The 18,901-nt window shown below is 36.1% G+C and overlaps 1 protein-coding gene across 1 annotated transcript; it reads left to right on the top strand.

Moving 5' to 3' along the window:
* Positions 1-2,972: 2,972 nt before the first annotated feature.
* On the top strand, positions 2,973-7,144 carry LOC131949701 (uncharacterized). Its single transcript, XM_059311561.1, has 2 exons — positions 2,973-3,050; positions 4,428-7,144. The coding sequence occupies exon 2, from the start codon at positions 4,473-4,475 to the stop codon at positions 5,721-5,723; it is 1,251 nt and encodes a 416-aa protein (XP_059167544.1). The 5' UTR covers positions 2,973-3,050; positions 4,428-4,472; the 3' UTR covers positions 5,724-7,144.
* The last annotated feature ends 11,757 nt before the right edge of the window (positions 7,145-18,901 follow it).

Raw genomic sequence — 18,901 nt, 5'->3', positions numbered from 1 at the left:
TCTAATTTTAAAATTGATTGATTACACAACAACCAGTTGAAGTTATCCTGCAACAATCATACTTTTTGTCATAATTATTGTTTTATTAACAATAATTTGAAACAAGTTATAAGTGGTACGAATAGTATAAAACTTTTTAACATGAACGAGGTTTCGATTTTTATCATGATCTTTATCAATAAATACAAAAAAATGATAAAAATATTTAGTGATTTGATGATTGTATTTTTATCTTTATCCATATTTTATGCTTACGATTACATGAAAAGCATCGGATCAAGATGATTCAATTTTAATAAATTTTGTTGGCAAGTTTAATGAAATTTTACGACATTGAAGCATGAAAAATGTGTGCATGATAAAAAGATTAAAGGACAGTTAAAGAATTACAGAAACAGCAGTTTCAACAAACAAAAAGCAATGTATCTCTATAACAATTATTTAAACTGAAGTGATGTAAACACATCATGACAAAAAGCCCCCCCCTCCCCCCCCCCCCCCCACCAATAATGACGTCACCAAAATCGAACCGAAAATTACCCAGCGATTTATCTAATCCTATGATTTATATGTATATTTGCAAAGTTTGTCTTTCCTTACCCACTTAAAATATGAATATAAACAAAATGATTACTGTAGCAACAGTTAGAATAAGATTAAGATGAATAATGGTAGAGAATTTACTGCAACATCCAATGTGTTTGTTTTTCCTCAGATGTAAAATAAATATTGTTTATCTTAATTTTACAAACGTTTTTATCACAAATATGTTACTAAAACAAAAAATGCATTATTTTTCTTAGTAAAGATGTTTTATTGTTATGTGGATCAAATAACTATTTTACAAGATTTGTGTAGAGAAACTGATGAGTCAACTCCCATCAACAAGGGAAACAACTTGAAATAAGAGAAATAACATCAGGGTAGGAAATACAAATGGGTTTTTAAAATGTGTGCCTTTCCTAATGAATGTCAAGGAAAATTGCTGCTTGTCCAAATTTGCATCAATTACTTTGATACCCTCACAAATTTATAGTTAACACGTGATAAATACGTCTTAGCCACCCCCACCCCTCCTCGAAGCTTAACCACACCCTTACTTAAACCCTTACACTTTGCTCATTACAATGACCGGAATCGACATTCCATTACAGGAAAAAAAATAACATTGTGTATAAAACATGAACCGGTATTTAAATTAGCAGCACGAATAATTATGTCAAAAGTAACAAGGTATTTCAGAATGTGGTGGTTTAGGCATCGTGGTCGTTATCTGAATGAAAACAGTCAATTGTGAGAGTCTCGAAGTTTTGTGGTTCATCTGTTTCCTGTTCACGTGTATGTGGGGATGTGTTGTGGGTTATGTCACTGACAAGTGCTGTATGTGTGTCAGTGGGGTGTGGCAGATCGGGCTCAGAGGAACTGGCAGATGCTGGCTCTGTGTGGGAGGTTGGTGCTATTGTTGGTGGTGCCGTTTTGGTGTGGGTTGTGGTGGTGTGGGTTGTGGTGGTGTGGGCTGCGGTGGTGTGGGCTGCGGTGGTAGGCCCTGAGGTGGTATCTACCATATAAGTGGACGCTTTGGTGGTACAGTCGGTGCCAGATGGCTTTGCAGTTGACGCCGTGCTGCCGTGTGTTGTGTGTGTGTTGTCCATGTCTAACGATGACGTGTTGGGCCGCACGATCTTGGCGCGTGCTGAACTGGTGTGTAGTGGGTCAGGGAACAGAGCACACGCTGAGGGCTCAACATCGTGGCCAGATATTTCCGCTGTTTTTTTGAGTGACCTCTATGCTTCCAGAGACCCTATTGGTCAGCGCTTCCGTAGACGGGGTCAAGGACAAGGGCGTTAAAATACATTTTTTTTTTAAAATCTTGACACATAAATATAAAACAAAAACATAAGATTTTTATTTAGCCTTTTTTATTAGCTGTACCACAAAACGATGTCAAAAAGGGATACCTCATAATGGAAACATAAGCACAGTTTAAATTAGCAGCTCGAATAATTATTTCAGAAGTAACAACGCATTTGAGATTTTGGATTCAATGGTCTAGGCATCGTGGTCGTTATTTGAATGAAAACAGTCAATTCCAAAATCTCTGGAGTTTTGAGGTTCGTTTGTTGCCACGACAATATTACAAGTAACCCAGGTACTAAGTTACCTTGGCAAGTACACCAGTGACTGAGTTACCTGGGTTGCCCTGTGACCAGCAGGTTCCAATACAAAATCATGCTTTTATACAGAGAATCATGAGATATATGCAAACATGATAAACCTGTTTGTATCATTATATATATATATATATATATATATATATATATATATATATATATATATATATATATATATATATATATATATATATATAAAGCTCACACACCAAATGTAACCTGACAATATGCCTGTCGGGACTTCAATAGTTACCTAACCAAGTAACCCACAGACTAAGTTACCTTGTCAGGTCAACCAGAGACTAAGTTACTTCGCCAAGTAACCTAGAGAGTAAGTTACCTCACCGAGTAAACCACAGGTAAATTTACCTCGCCAAGTAACCCAGAGACTAAGTTACCTCAGCAAATAAACCAGAGACTAAGTTACCTCGCCAAGTAAACCAGAGACTAAGTTACCTCACCAAGTAAACCAAAACCTACGTTACTTCTACAAGTAACCCAAAGCTAGGTTACCTCACCAAATACCCCGAAAGACTAAGTTACCTCACCAAGTAAACCAGAGACTAAGTTACCTCACCAAATAACCCAGAGACTTAGTTACCTCACCAAGTAACTCAGAGACTAAGTTACCTCACCAAGTAAACCAGAGACTAAGATACCTATCCAACATCAACCCACAATACGCTGTAAGAGATACATAACATCTTAAAGTCACTGAAGCATGACTAAACTTCCTGGTTGAAAACTCCAACACATACATGTGAATAAAACATGCCAGACGGCTTAACCTTAGACAGGTGTGTTGGGTTGTTGATGTGTTACAGAGAAACGTAATACACATACCTGTGTACCGATAGCTTGGCATATACTGAGTACCAGGTAAGTTCACATTTACTGTGTAACACATTCAATTTTGTAATATATTACTTTAGCTTTAATTTGTATTCCCTGAATTTTACCTAGCCGTTTAAAAAGTAAACCAAATTAGTTTTTTTTCTGTTTTACTAAGTGGTCATTATTAATAGTTATTTCAATACATCATACACTCACTTCTATTGTCTATATGTGTTTAAAGATATAAAAAGACAACAGCTACACGCTCAGATGTTAATGCATTAAGTTAAAAGTGCAGTAACATTTTATAATTGTTTTAATTTGTTTGTTTTTTGTCACTAGTAGCGTTTGTGGTTGCTAAAATATGTTTTGCATGCTGTGCCTTTTAATCGTACAAGTAAATAAATGTAAAATAAGGACAAGAGGTTATTTCTGCTCTTCTTCTTCGTTCTTAATGTTTAGTGTTAGAAGGGTCCGAGCCTTATCTGCCAGAGTGTTCGAAGTCGAGACTTTTTTCGGATTTTTAACAACTATGAGCTTTGCTGACTCGACCCATCTCCATCGCAATTACGTATACGTGTCAACTACTTATGCACCATTGAGGCAATTGTCTCCATAGCCTTTGTCCAACCAAGAACAAACTACAAGGCAGCAGTTGATTGGTTTTAAAGTTTTTTCTCCTAGAAGAGTGGCTGTCCCCAGCTAGCGAGCTAACACGAGACGTTTCGGTTTAGCAACCATGAGCTTTACCGACTCGACCACGCCGACCCCCTATTGTCGCTTTTATGTACCTTTCTTTTCACTGTACCTCAAATCATCACTATAATTTCATGCTTTTAAAAACACCACAACAATATAATTAATTATTTCAATAAATTACTAAAAACTTTCTAAAATGAAAAATCGAACTTTTCTCCATTGTTGAGTACATTAGCTTACACGTGAAATGTCCGTTGACGTCTCTAACTATATTCCATAATAAATATGTGCAATAATAATGAGAAGGGCGTTTATGCTTAATGAGTTAGCAAAGTTTAAAGATGAGACGGTATGGCTAAACCGTTAACACCAAAGTCTCGAGATTGAATCTTGGTCCAAGTCAGTAGAACGTCCCTGAGTCCACCCAGCTCATATAGGTACCTAATTCATGTTAGGGAAAAATGACGGCTGGGCATAGTGCTGACCACACTATCCCTTCATATGTCAAGGTCACTGAAACAGATGAACTCTACTTCACTGTGTATGATAGGCACGAACGTAAAACGATGGTGATGATGAAAATTTGAAGACATAACAGAAATAACAAACTGTCATGTTTTTTTTTATCCTTCCCTTCGAGTGTTCTTTGATTTAAAAATAAGTTTAAAAAATATTTTTGGTTCTGTTTAAAGAAGGTTTAAAATAATTTGTTTTTTCTTGCAGCTTCAGCTGTTAGAACAAAACAAAAGATTAACTGGTCTTGGAAACATGGCCATCGAGATCCCGTGGTATGATATATTATCAGCTGGTCTTGCAATCACGACCATAGCTTGTGTGACATTAAACGCCGTTGTCCTCCCTGTTATGGTTGTTATAAGATGGTCTCAAGGATCAAACCAGACAAAGAACATCATCAAGACGTCACTGTGGCTCACACTGTGGGTGTCTGAGCTGTTTAACTCGATGCATTACATTGGTATGTTCATCGTGGCGATCTGTAAACAGTTTGATTCGTTACACATGTACATCGACGATGTTTCGCCAATCACGGCGATTTTGTACGCTACGGGTCTGATTGGCTTGAATGTGGAGATGATTCTCAGGCCGTACTTACGGAGATTCCGGATAATAACTCTTGCGGCCGTAGCTTATGGGTGCTTCTTCGCACCCGGGTGTCTTGCTCTCGTTCTGGTTCTTTCGCAGTACAGTTTGCAATCTTTACCAGAATTCTACTACCTGTATGATACCTGGGTTTCCGTCTTCAACCTTGTTCTCAACACATTGGCTCTTTTCTTCAGCTGTCACTTAACCTGTTCACGTGTAATGAGAAGTAGATTTGCTGCTACACGTTTAGCTAGTGCAAGAATCCAACAGCCTGGAGAATCTGGCTCTGTAAGTTTGGCCAGTCAAGGAGTCAACAAGGATTTTCCTAGAAATCTTGGTTCCATTAATTCTGGTTCTTCAAACGTAGATATTGAAGAGCAAATATCGCTTTCAGGAACTACGTTTTCAGTAGCGGAAATTGATAGTTCAAGATTACTTTTAGAAAACTCCATAACATCTCCTGAAGCTTCATCATCAACCTTAAGACATCGTGAAGATGACCTGGGTCTTCCACAGAACGTCGTGGGTTCGAACCCAAGTGATCATGTCGAACCACTGAACAACCCGCCTCCATATCACGTAATGGTGAGCCCACAAGAGGAAACTGAAGCTGAAGAAACAACCAGCCCCCTAACTCCGCTTTTACCGCAAACAGATTCGAACATCTCCGCATTCGATGACGACCCTAAAAAAGAAAGTGTTAACATTTTAGCAGTCACCTTAACTTCTGCAATACTCATGTATCCATTTTGGATAGTAAAGTTGATAAATGAAAGTGATTTTTTGGGTCTCTATATGATAACTTTGCAACTCTCCTGTTCACGAAGTTTGATACTTGCCTCAATGTTGATTTCTTTCTTACCAACGTCTGTTCGACGTATAAACAGTGGCGTAGCGACCAAAAAGCTAGCGTAAGCAAGGCATAGGGGCCCAGGGCAAATAGGGGCCCTTTTCCCTCTGTAATTTTTTTTAAACTTTTATGTTGGAATTTTAATATTTGTATTACAAAAATAATTTTAAAAAGAAAACGGAAATCCAGTTTTTTTTCTACTGTAGAAGCAATCAAAAGTTCCAAAAAAGGACCCCAGACCTTTGTAACTGGGGGGGGGGGGTGTACAAGGCCCGTCGGTATTAATAACACTATAGGCATTGTTGCATTATCGGGCAAGCCGTTGATAATTAGCCTATAAATAAACTTGAACATTGACTCTTTTATGAGAATGTCATGCGGCACCCGCAAATTTATACGCATCGCTAAAAAATCTCTACCCCCACCGCCCCACAAACCTGCACCCCCCTCCCCTCTCAACTATCTATCCTCACCGAAATTCCATCCATTCACAACAAGCTACGTCGAACATGTGTAATTGTTTTTCTAGTTTTAACCTTAATCACAATTTGTTTATTGATCTAATTATTTTTAATCAATGTGCCGCTACTTAAAGATATTTGTTTGTCTGTCTCCTTGTCCTTTATGCAAAAATGATCCAATCGCCAAGAAACATTTGGAAGTCGTTTAGAATAATTCAGACAAACCTCTACTGACAGTGAAATTTCCTACCACAACCCCACACATGAGGAGCAGTGCCTTCCTCTCGAAGAGAGGCCAGAAAGCAATTACGTTCGGATAGCGTTTCTTTGACAGTACGGCGGTTCGGTTTGCCACCCAGATTTTCCCAAAAGCTTTGTTAGTGCCTAGGGTCAGTTATTGGAGTGTCCTGCACAATGAGTCAGGATTACTTCCAAATTCAAAGGTCAAACTGCACAGGTGTATCCCCTCGTGAGCACTGCGGCGCATACACTTGTTTTAATGAGCGCCATGCCCTAGGGATACGGAGAAAGAAAATAAGGGGTGTCATTCAGCCGCCTCGGCAGTAGTATACGATTAGGCTCCCCGAGTCTCTCCATTATGAATATGTTATGAAACAAGTTGTAAATATGCCGTTTGGGCCAGTAACTTGGCCATCCTAAAAATTGAACATACAGAAGCAATTAAAATGAACATCAAGGAACATATTAATCACTTTGCAAACATATAAGAAAAGAAAAAACAAATCTAAATAAATCACGAGCAACTTTTTAAAATTTGTATTTGGTTAGTGGCGTCACAGGGTTCGATATCACCCCGTCCAACAATTTTGATTTCCGGTGGAGTGTTACCTCCTCTTCTTAATATATTACTATGTTAACTGAATAAAACGTAGTTTTGACAGTTTTCCTCATGGTATCAAACCTAAATTGTGAGGCCCCTGCCCTGTGACCGCACTGTGTTAGGTTACTTAAATGTTGCAGGCTTACAGTTAATTAGTTTATTTTTACACAAAAAGTGATATAAAATCAAAAATATTTTACGTTACGAGGTACTACATAATAATACCGTATAAATATACAATTAGGACGTATAAAATACACAATTTACAGATTATAATTTTTGCCTAGGGGCCCCAAACTCCTAGCTACGCCACTGCGTATAAACCAAGATTTCAAACATAAAATCGTATTCTAATGTTGAGGATCATGCTGTATGCGCAGAAATTATACTTTTGTTGAGGTCACAGAAATGGTTTTTGTTTACGTTTTTAAAGACACGGTAACGCAACAAATATGTAGAAATATTAGCATTTTTTTTTTAATACTTGCTAAAAAAAGTGTTCATTACTTTCTCCAAACAATTCATGGTATTTCTAGGTAAAACTGAGAAATTTCAAGGACAGTTCGATATATAAGAATTAAATGTCGATCTAATTCAGTGCACGCAAGAACAAAAAACATACATTTTCGGCAAAAATGTTAAGAAGAACGGGATTTGATTGAATAAATTTAAAGCAAATACAGCGGGAGTGATCCCCCCCCCCCCTAAACTTTCTCGAATATTCTATATAACACTACGGGGGATGGCAATTCGGGATATAAACATGATTTTTAATCCACTTTTAATTACTTAAACTTTTTAAAATAGAAGAGAATCTCGTAGAAAAAATATTTGCGCACCAAGTGAATGCCAAACAAGCTATGTATAATAGTTTGGAATATTATTAGTACTTTATAAATTCACATGCGTTTTTTATAAATTGAAAAAAGTGTAAATTAGTACTTCCGGTCAACGGAAATTACTCATAATTTGACAGAAGGCAGAGAATTAGATCTTTTACTTATTTTTTAAGTTTCGTTTATCTATCTGAAATAGTAGTGAAGCTATAGGCTTTTAAAAAACCAAAAGTAGAATAAGTTCCACTTTCGATTACCAGAAATCGCTGAAAAGTTGATGCAGAACTACAGTTCATAAGAATACTTGTATATGAATATTCATCAACGTGTTTACAGACACACACACAGATTTACGGCCAGAATTGCAAAGCCCAGTTTTTCAACTCGATTACACATAAAACGCAAAATTTTTGATAAATCTGCATTTTATAATTTTTGCCCGATTAAAATAAGTCCCCTATACTCCGTTTATGATGTAGCCTACTGAGTTGTAAAACGATGAAAACTAAAAATTTCATGTGATTTTTGTGCACGATTACAATACTTCCTCTATACTCTGTATAAGAGAAAGAAAAAACAGTGACTCAGCTAAAAGCACACCGATTAGAGTGTGCTTTTCATTTTATACTTGTGTCATATACTTGGTATTTTATACTTGTGTCATATACTTGGTATTTTATACTTGTGTCATGTACTGGACATTTTATACTTGTGTCATGTACTTGGTATTTTATACTTGTGTCATATACTTACCATTTTATACTTGTGTCATATACTTGGTATTTTATACTTGCGTCATGTATTAGACATTGTATACTTGTGTCATGTACATGGTATTTTATACTTGTGTCATATACTTGCTATTTTATACTTGTGTCATGTACTTGGTGTTTTATACTTGTGTCATATACTTGCTATTTTATACTTGTGTCATGTACTGGACATTTTATACTTGTGTCATGTAATTGGTAAATTATAGTCGAGTCACATACTTGGTATTTTATACTTGTGTCATGTACTTAATATAATATACTCCATCTCTATCTCACCATACTTCATCTCTATCTCACCATACTTCATCTCTATCGCACCATACTTCAATTCTATCTCATCACAATGTTGACATCTATGAATGATATCCTACATACCATAAGAATTCTCATTTGGCTTTTTACCTAGCATTACCTACATAAAATATATTACATGATAAATAAATCACAAAATTATAAAAACGAACACATGTTTTGTTTTATAACATTAAAAAATATTTTATTTTGTAATAAAGTGTTGCAATGTAGAGACAAATTGAATAAAAAAAGCTCTACATAGCAGATGTTTAATAGAATGGGGTGTAAATGGGGTTAGTGTAGTGACTTCCCTTCTTCCCCGAAGATTTGACGCTAGATTATATTTAAAGGAACATGGAATTTATTTCAATAAACAGACCAGAAGCTTGCAAGAAAAATAAAAAATTTTAAACTTATTTCTTACCAAAATAATTGTTTGGAGGAATCAGATTCAACTAATTTCTTTCGTCTAATTTTAAAAGTGATTGATTACACAACAATCAGTTGAAGTTATCCTGCAACAATCATTCTTTTTGTCATAATCATTGTGTTAACAATAATCTGAAACAAGTTATAAGTGGTACGAATAGTATTAAACATTTTAACATGAACGAGGTTTCGACCCAAGATCTTTGACAATAAATACAACAAAACTGATAAAAAAATAGTTATTAATTTTATGATGGTATTTTTATCTTTATCAATATTGTATGCTTACGATTACATGGAATGCAATGGGTCAAAACGATTCAGTTTATTAATAAAATTGTGTAGGCAAGTTTAATAAATTTTTACGACATGGAAACATTATAAATGTGTGCATGAAAAAACAACAATAACAGCTCAGGGAGAGTTAAAGAATTACGGAAATAGCAGTTTGAACAAATAAAACGAAATATATCACTATAACAATTATTTAAAACTGAAGTGATGCAATAAATGTGTGTAAACACATCATGCCACCCCCTCCCTTCTCACACCAATAATGATGTCACCAAAATCGAACCAAAAATTACCTAGTGCTTTCTCTATGATTTATATATATATATATATATATATATATATATATATATATATATATATATATATATATATATATATATATATATGCAAAGATTTTCTTTCCCTACCCACTTAAGATATGAATATAAACAAAATGATTACTGGAGCAGCATTTGGAATAATATTAAGATGAATAATGGGAAAGAACTTACTTCAACATCCAATTTGTTTGTTTTTCCTCAGATGCAAAATAAATATTGTTTATCTTAATTTTACAAACGTTTTTATCACAAATATGTTACTATGTTACTAAAACAAAAAAAATGCATTATTTTTCTTAGTAAAGATGTTTTATTGTTATGTGGATTCAGTAACTATTTTACAAGATATGTGTGTAGAGAAACTGATAGGTTAACTCCCATCGCCAAGGGAAACAACTTGAAATAAGAGAAAGAAACATCGGAGTAAGAAATACAAGAAGGTTTTTAAAATGTGTGCCTTTCCTAATGAATGACAAGGAAATATTGCTGCTTGTCCAAAAATTGCATTAATGGACACCAGCGAGTTGACGAGATTCCTTCCATAATGTTGTTGACATGAAATAAAAACGTGCTTTTTAGATTTAGATCGTAAAAAAAAAAAAAAAAAAAAAAACTTAAGCCTAAAATTAATTTAGAAATTTTATATTTTTAGAATAAATGCTATAAAAGTTGCAAATCCAGAGAACTTGAAAATAATTGGTTGAGTTTAAGGCTACATTTCTATTTATTTGCATCAAGCCTAAGTTATAACCCGATGTTTCACTTTCGTAAGACAAATATTGATTGGCTGTACAGTAACTTAGTGATCGATAACTATTTGTTTACAAAACTTTGCAGATCAAGTTTTTAAATAACAATGCAAATTTAAAACCCCTTGACCTAGTTTTCTATTTTTAGCTTACAATGTGTAGAATAAAATTTATGGCGGCCTATCCAATAGCAGGATGTCATTGTTTATGTCGCCATTACACGTGAAAACCAAATTGTTTTTGCTTTTTTTTTTTTAATTTTTATTTAGTTACCGAAAATATTAAAAACATCAAATACATCCAATATTTAGTAAAGTCCGAAAAAAACCAGACAGGCAGGATTTTATAACCATATTAATTGTAACTACGCCGTGCAAGATTTTAAAATTAATTTATGGACCTCTCAAATACCTTTGAGACTTTTCTCGCTGGTGTCCATTACTTTGATATCCTCACAAAATAATAGTTAACACGTGATCAATACGTCTTAGCCACCCCCACCCCTCCTCGAAGCTTAACCACACCCTTACTTAAACCCTTACACTTTGCTTATTACAATGACCGGAATCGACATTCCATTACAGAAAAAAATATCACAATGTGTATAAAACATGAACCGGTATTTAAATTAGCAGCACGAATAATTATGTAAAAAGTAACAAGGTATTTCAGAATGTGGTGGTTTAGGCATCGTGGTCGTTATCTGAATGAAAACAGTCAATTGTGAGAGTCTCGATGTGTTGTGGTCCATCTGTTTCCTGTTCACGTGTATGTGGGGATGTGTTGTGGGTTATGTCACTGACAAGTGCTGTATGTGTGTCAGTGGGGTGTGGCAGATTGGGCTCAGAGGAACTGGCAGATGCTTGCTCTATGTGGGAGGTTGGTGCTATTGTTGGTGGTGTCGTGTTGATGTGGGTTGTGGTGGTGTGGGTTGTGGTGGTGTGGGTTGTGGTGGTGTGGGTTGTGGTGGTGTGGGTTGTGGTGGTGTCTACCATATTAGTGGACGCTATGGTGGTAGAGTCGGTGCCAGATGGCTTTGCAGTTGATGCCGTGCTGCCGTGTTTTGTGAGTGTGTTGTCCATGTCTAACGATGACGTGTTGGGCCGCACGTTCTTGGCGCGTGCTGAACTGGTGTGTAGTGGGTCAGGGAACAGAGCACACGCTGAGGGCTCCACGTCACGGCCAGATATTTCCGCTGTTTTTTTGAGTGACCTCTATGCTTCCAGAGACCCTATTGGTCAGCGCTTCCGTAGACGGGGTCAAGGACAAGGGCGTTAAAATACTTTTTTTTTAAATCTTGACACATAAATATCAAACAAAAACATAAGATTTTTATTTAGCATTTTTTATTAGCTGTACCACAAAACGATGTCAAAAAATGGATACCACATAATGGAAACATAAGCACAGTTTAAATTAGCAGCTCGAATAATTATGTCAGAAGTAACAACGCATTTGAGATTTTGGATTCGATGCAGTAGCGTACGCAGGGGGGAGCAGGGGGAGCGGCCGCTCCCCCTCTGGCCATTTTTCGCAAAGTGGCGCCTTTTTTGGAAACTTTTAAAACTCAAAGTTTTAAACAATGATATTTGCAAAAAAAAAAAAATTTGGTCGGCACATCTATGTAAATCACAAGATTTCTTTTCATGCAGAAATTAAGCATTATTCTACTAGTCTAGTAGTGTCTACGTTTACAACACGTATTAACAGTTGCATCAGTTTGCCATTCTAAAAATAACCATTACGATGCATTGCAATGTTTAAAAAACCTCTATGGGTAGTACCACTTGGCAAGAGGGGTGTTAAGTTTAAGGCAAAAGCAAATGTATTTGCTTACGAATAATTGAATTAGAAAATGTAATACATAAAACTTCACACATAATTACTTTATATATACAGTTTGAATCGTGTGATTAATTTTTTTTAAATTACAATACAGAAACAAATACAACTGATGTGGCACCACTATTTAAATTTACTTATGAGCAAACTTCGTAGTAGTGGGAAAATTTTGACACGGTCAACAACAGTTACAACCCCCCCCCCCCTCCCCCATGGACCCCTCTGTAAAAAAAATATTGTCATAATACCACTGCTACTTATTTAAATCTATTACTGTAATATATATTTGTGTAATAAATATTTGTGTAATATTTATGTATGTTTAGAACAGTCATCTAAAAACGGACGCTATGTTCACTCTGAGTTGGTTATCTCCCCCCCCCCCACACACACACACCTCACCACCACAATTGTGTAGAGCGACATTAATGTCACATCTAGGTATACACTGGGTTGGATAATTGACCTAAAGTGACCGGACAGTGGTGAATGAAGTTGAACACCCCCCCCCCCCCCAACCCATCCCGAACTGATATGTTAAGTAGACCTACATGTAGAAAAACGCGTAATGATGTACCAAAGTCCCATGCCGCCAGAAAATTAGCTTTTTAAACGTAAAACTCTGTGAATATTGTTTTTGCAATTACCAGTAAAAAGGTGTGTGATCAATACAGTGATCTAACACATACCTATCACTATGTTAAAAAATTATCTTTAAAGAACACAAACAAGCAGTAGTTAATTTAAAATATATGATCTGAACTAAAAAGACCGAAATTAAGTTAAATGTCGGCTGTTATTCCGAATGTTTATCTAATTAATCGAAAAGCGTGGTTTTATACCAACTCTGATTTTAAAAACTTTCATTATGCTGTAATACTTTAGCATTTATGATGGCGATATATTAAATTTTGATTATAGACAAAAACATTTTGTAAACACGAATAGTGTTAATCAATTTCATTATATTCTAAAGTAATGATTTATTTGTTTTGACATTTATAATTAAATGTGTAGATATATAATATTTATATTAAGAGAGTGATAATTTCCCCTATTTCACTTGTCTTAAATAATTTCCCAGGAATTATTATGTAAGAAATTTATTTTACAAGAATTACAAAACAGATTGTGTTACGTTCATTGTTTTTGGTTGTAGTGTATATATATATATATATATATATATATATATATATATATATATATATATATATATATATATATATATATATATATATATATATACATATATATATATATATATATATATATATATATATATATATATATATATATATATATATATATATATATATATATGTTTAGATTGATAAAATATAGAACGTATTAAAAATTCGGCGCCTTTTTTTTTGCTCTTTTCGCTCCCCCTACAACGAAAACCTGGATACGCCTCTGATTCGATGGTCTAGGCCAGGGGTCTCCAAACTACGGCCTGCGAGGTCCTCTCATCCGGCCCGCGGAGATCTTTTTGTACACGGAAAAAACGTGTGTTGGTGATGGCTGAGGAACTTTGATCAAAAAAATCAAAGACATGCCTGGAAGAAACTGGCCCCCGAACTGAAATTTGACAGTTAATGCGGCCCTCGGACTGAAAAATTTGGAGACCCCTGGTCTAGGCATCGTGGTCGTTATTTGAATGAAAGCAGTCAATTCTAAAATCTCTGGAGTTTTGAGGTTCGTTTGTTGCCACGACAATATTACAAGTAACCCAGGTACTAAATTACCTTGCCAAGTATACCAGTGACTGAGTTACCTGGTTTGCCCTGTGACTAGAAGGTTCCAATACAAAATCATGCTTTAATAAAGAGAATCGTGAGATATATGCAAACATGATAAACCTGTTTATATCATTATATATATATATATATATATATATATATATATATATATATATATATATATATATATATATATATATATATATATATATATATATAAAGCTCACACACCAAATGTAACCTGATAATATGCCTGTCGGGACTTCAATAGTTACCTAAGCAAGTAACCCACAGACTAAGTTACCTCACAAAGTAACTCAGAGACTAAATTACCTCACCAAGTAACCCACAGACTAAATTACCTCACCAAGTAACCCAGAGACTAAGTTACCTTGCCAAGTAACCTAGAGAGTAAGTTACCTCGCCAAGTAACTCAGAGACTAACTTTACCTCAGCAAATAAACCAGAGACTAAGTTACCTCGACAAGTAAACCAGGGACTAAGTTACCTCACCAAGTAACCCAGAGACTAAGTTACCTCGCCAAGTAACCCAAAGAACCCAGAGACTAAGTTACCTCACCAAGTAACCCAGAGACAAAGTTACCTTGCCAAGTAACCCAGAGACTAAGTTACTTCGCCAAGTAACCCAGAGAGTAAGTTACCTCACCGAGTAACCCACAGGTTAAGTTACCTCGCCAAGTAACCAAGAGACTAAGTTACCTCAGCAAATAAACCAGAGACTAAGCTACCTCGACAAGTAACCCAGAGACTTAATTACTTCTACAAGTAACCCAGAGACTAAATTACTTCTACAAGTAACCCAGAGACTAAGTTACCTCGCCAAGTAAACCAGAGACTAAGTTACCTCGGCAAGTAACCCAGAGACTAAATTACTTCTACAAGTAACCCAGAGACTAAGTTACCTCACCAAGTAAACCAGAGACTAAGTTACCTCACCAAGTAACCCAGAGACTAAGTTACCTCACCAAGTAAACCAGAGACTAAGTTACCTCACCAAATAAACCAGAGATTAAGTTACCTCACCAAGTAACCCAGAGACTAAGTTACCTCACCAAGTAAACCAGAGACTAAGTTACCTCACCAAGTAACCCAGAGACTAAGTTACCTCACCAAGTAAACCAGAGACTAAGTTACCTCACCAAGTAAACCAGAGACTAAGTTACCTCACCAAGTAACCCAGAGACTAAGTTACCTCACCAAGTAAACCAGAGACTAAGTTACCTGACCAAGTAACCCAGAGACTAAGTTACCTCACCAAGTAAACCAGAGACTAAGTTACCTCGTCAAGTAAACCAGAGACTAAGTTACCTTTTCAACATCAACCCACAACACACTGTTAGAGATACACAACATCATAAAGTCACTAAAGCATGACTGAACTTCCTGGTTGAAAACTCCAACACATACATGGGAATAAAACATGCCAGACGGCTAAACACTCGACAGGTGTGTTGGGTTGTTGATGTGTTACAGAGAAACGTAATACACATACCTGTGTACCGATAGCTTGGCTTATACTGAGTACCAGGTAAATTCACATTTACTGTGTAACACAATCAATTTTGTAATATATTACTTTGGCTTTAGTTTGTATTCCTTTAATTTTAACTAGCCGTTTAAAAAGTAAACTAAATTAGTTTTTTATTTCTGTTTTACTTAGTGGCGATGTTTTTTTCAGAATATATTAATAGTTATTTCAATACATCATACACTCACTTCCATTGTCTATATCTGTTTAAAGATATAAAAAGACAATAACTACACGCTAAGCTGGTAAGCCAGTAAAAAGTGCAGTAACATTTTAGTGACATTTTATAATTGTTTTGATTTGTTTACTTTTTTGTCACTAGCAGCGTTTGTGGTTGCTAAAATATGTATTGTATGCTGTACCTTTTAATCGTACAAGTGAATAAACGTAAAATAAGGATAAGAGATTATTGCTGCGCTTCTTCTTCTTCGTACTTAATGTTTAGTGTTAGAAGGGACCGAGCCTTATCTGCCAGAGGGTTCGAACTCGAGACTTTTTTCGGATTTTTAACAACCATGAGCTTTGCCGACTCGACTACGCCTCCATCACAATTACGTATACGTGTCAACTAATTATGCGCCATTGAGGCAATTGACTCCATAGCCTTTGTCCAACCAAGAACAAACTACAAGGCAGCAGTTGTGCTAACCACACTATCCCTTCATATGTCGAGGTCACTGAAACAGATGAACTCTACTTCACTATGTATGCTAGGCACGAACGAAAAAAGATGATGATGATGATGATGAAAGTTTGAAGACATAACAAAAATAACCATCTGTCGTGTTTTTTTGGTTTGTTTTTTTTATTTTATCCTTCCCTTCTAGTGCTCTTTGATTTAAAAATAAGCAAAAAAAATTTGGTTCTGTTTAAAGAATGTTTAAATTAATTATTTTTTTCTTCCAGCTTCAGCTTTTGTAACAAAACAAAAGATTAACTGGTCTTGGAGACATGGGAGTTGAGATTCCGTGGAATCAGATATTATCAGCTGGTCTTGGAAACAAGGACTTCAAGATTCCGTGGTTTCATATATTATCAGCTGGTCTTGGAAGCACGGCCATAGCTTGTTTGACATTAAACGCCGTTGTCCTCCCAGTTATGGTTGTCATAAGATGGTGTCAAGGATCAAACCAGACAAAGAACTTTATCAAGACGTCACTGTGGCTCTCGATGTGGGTGTCTGAGCTGTTTAACTCGACGCATTACATTGGGGTGTTCATCGTGGCGTTCTGTGACCAGTTTGAATCGTTAAACACGTACATCAACGTTGTTTCACCTATCACGGCGATCGTGTACGCTACGGGTCTGATCGGCTTGAGTGTGGAGATGATTATCAGGCCATGCTTACGGAGATTCCGGAGAACAACTCATGTGGCCGTAGCTGTTGGGTGCTTCTTCGCACCCTGGTGTCTTGCTCTCGTTCTGGTTCTTTCGCTGTACAATTGGCAATGGTTACCAGAATTCTACTACCTGTATGATATCTGGGTTCCCGTCCTCAACCTTTTTCTCAACACGTTGGCTTCTACACTGAGCATTTATATTACCTGTTTATTTGTAATGAGAAGTAGATTTGCTGCTACACGTTTAGCTAGTGCAAGAATCCAACAGCCCGGAGAATCTGGCTCTGAAAGTTTGGCCAGACAAGAAGTCAACCAGGATTTTCCTAGAGATTACGGTTCCATTAATTCTGGTTCTTCAAACGTAGATATTGAAGAGCAAAAATCGCTTTCAGGAACTAGGGTTTCAGTAGCAGAAAATGATAGTTCAAGATTACTTTTAGAAAACTCCATAACATCTCCTGAAGCTTCATCATCAACCTTGAGACATCGTGAAGATGACCTGGGTCTTCCACAGAACGTCGTGGGATCGAACCCAAGTGATCATGTCGAACCACTGAACAACCCGCCTCCATATCACGTAATGGTGAGCCCACAAGAGGAAACTGAAGCTGAAGAAACAACCAGCCCCCAAACTCCGCTTTTACCGCAAACAGATTCGAACTTCTCCTCATTCGATGACGACCCTAAAAAAGAAAGTGTTAACATTTTAGCAGTCACAATAATTTCTGCAATACTCATGTATCCATTTTGGATAGTAAGGTATAGAAATTATTACAGCTATTCTTCCAAAAGTGAATTTTTAGGTTTCTATATGATAACTTTGCAACTCTCCTGTTCACGAAGTTTGGTGCTTGCTTTAATGTTGATCTTTTTCTTACCAACGTCTGTTCGACGTCTAACCCAAGATTTCGAATCTAAAATATTATTCTAATGTTTAGGATCGTGCTGTATGCTCGGAAATTATACTTTTGTTGATGTCACAGAAATGGTTTTTGTTTACGTTTTTAAAGACACGGTAACGCAACACATATGCAGATAAATTAAACTTTTTTTTTTTAATACGTGCTTGAAAAAAGTGTTCATAACATTCTCCAAACAATTCATGGTATTTCCAGGTAAAACTAAGAAATTTCAAGGACAGTGCGGTATATAAGAATTAAATCTGGATCTAATTCAGTGCACGCAAGCACAAAAGACATAGGGCCTACATTTTCGGCAAAAATGTTAAGAAGAAGGGGATTTGATTTAATTAAGTAAAAAACAACAAACAGAGATTCAGCTAAAACACGCCGATTAGAGTTCACTTAACATTGTATACTTGTGTCATGTACTTGACATTTTATACTCATGTTATGTAATTGACAGTTTATACTTGTGTCATGTAATTGACAGTTTATACTTGTGTCATGTACCCGGTATTTTCTACTAATGTCATGTACTCGGTATTTTCTACTTATGTCATGTACTTACTATTTTATACTTCATCTCTATCTAGCCATATTCCATATCTATTCACCATACTCCATCTCTATCTCACCATACTTCATCTCTATCTCACCCTACTCCATATCTCTCACACCATACTCCATCTCTATCTCACCATACTTCATCTCTGTCTCACCACACTTCATCTCTATCTCACCATACTTCGTATCTGTCTCACCATACTTCATCTCTATCTCACCCTACTCCATCTCTCTCACACCATACTCCATCTCTATTTCACCATACTTCAATTCCATCTCACCATACTTCATCTCTATCTCACCACACTTC

Source organism: Physella acuta, unplaced genomic scaffold (genome assembly GCF_028476545.2).
Source record: "Physella acuta isolate Inbredline_101_S28 unplaced genomic scaffold, ASM2847654v3 ptg000710l, whole genome shotgun sequence".
Lineage (NCBI taxonomy): Eukaryota > Metazoa > Mollusca > Gastropoda > Physidae > Physella > Physella acuta.
This window is presented reverse-complemented; position numbering and strand designations above follow the sequence as displayed.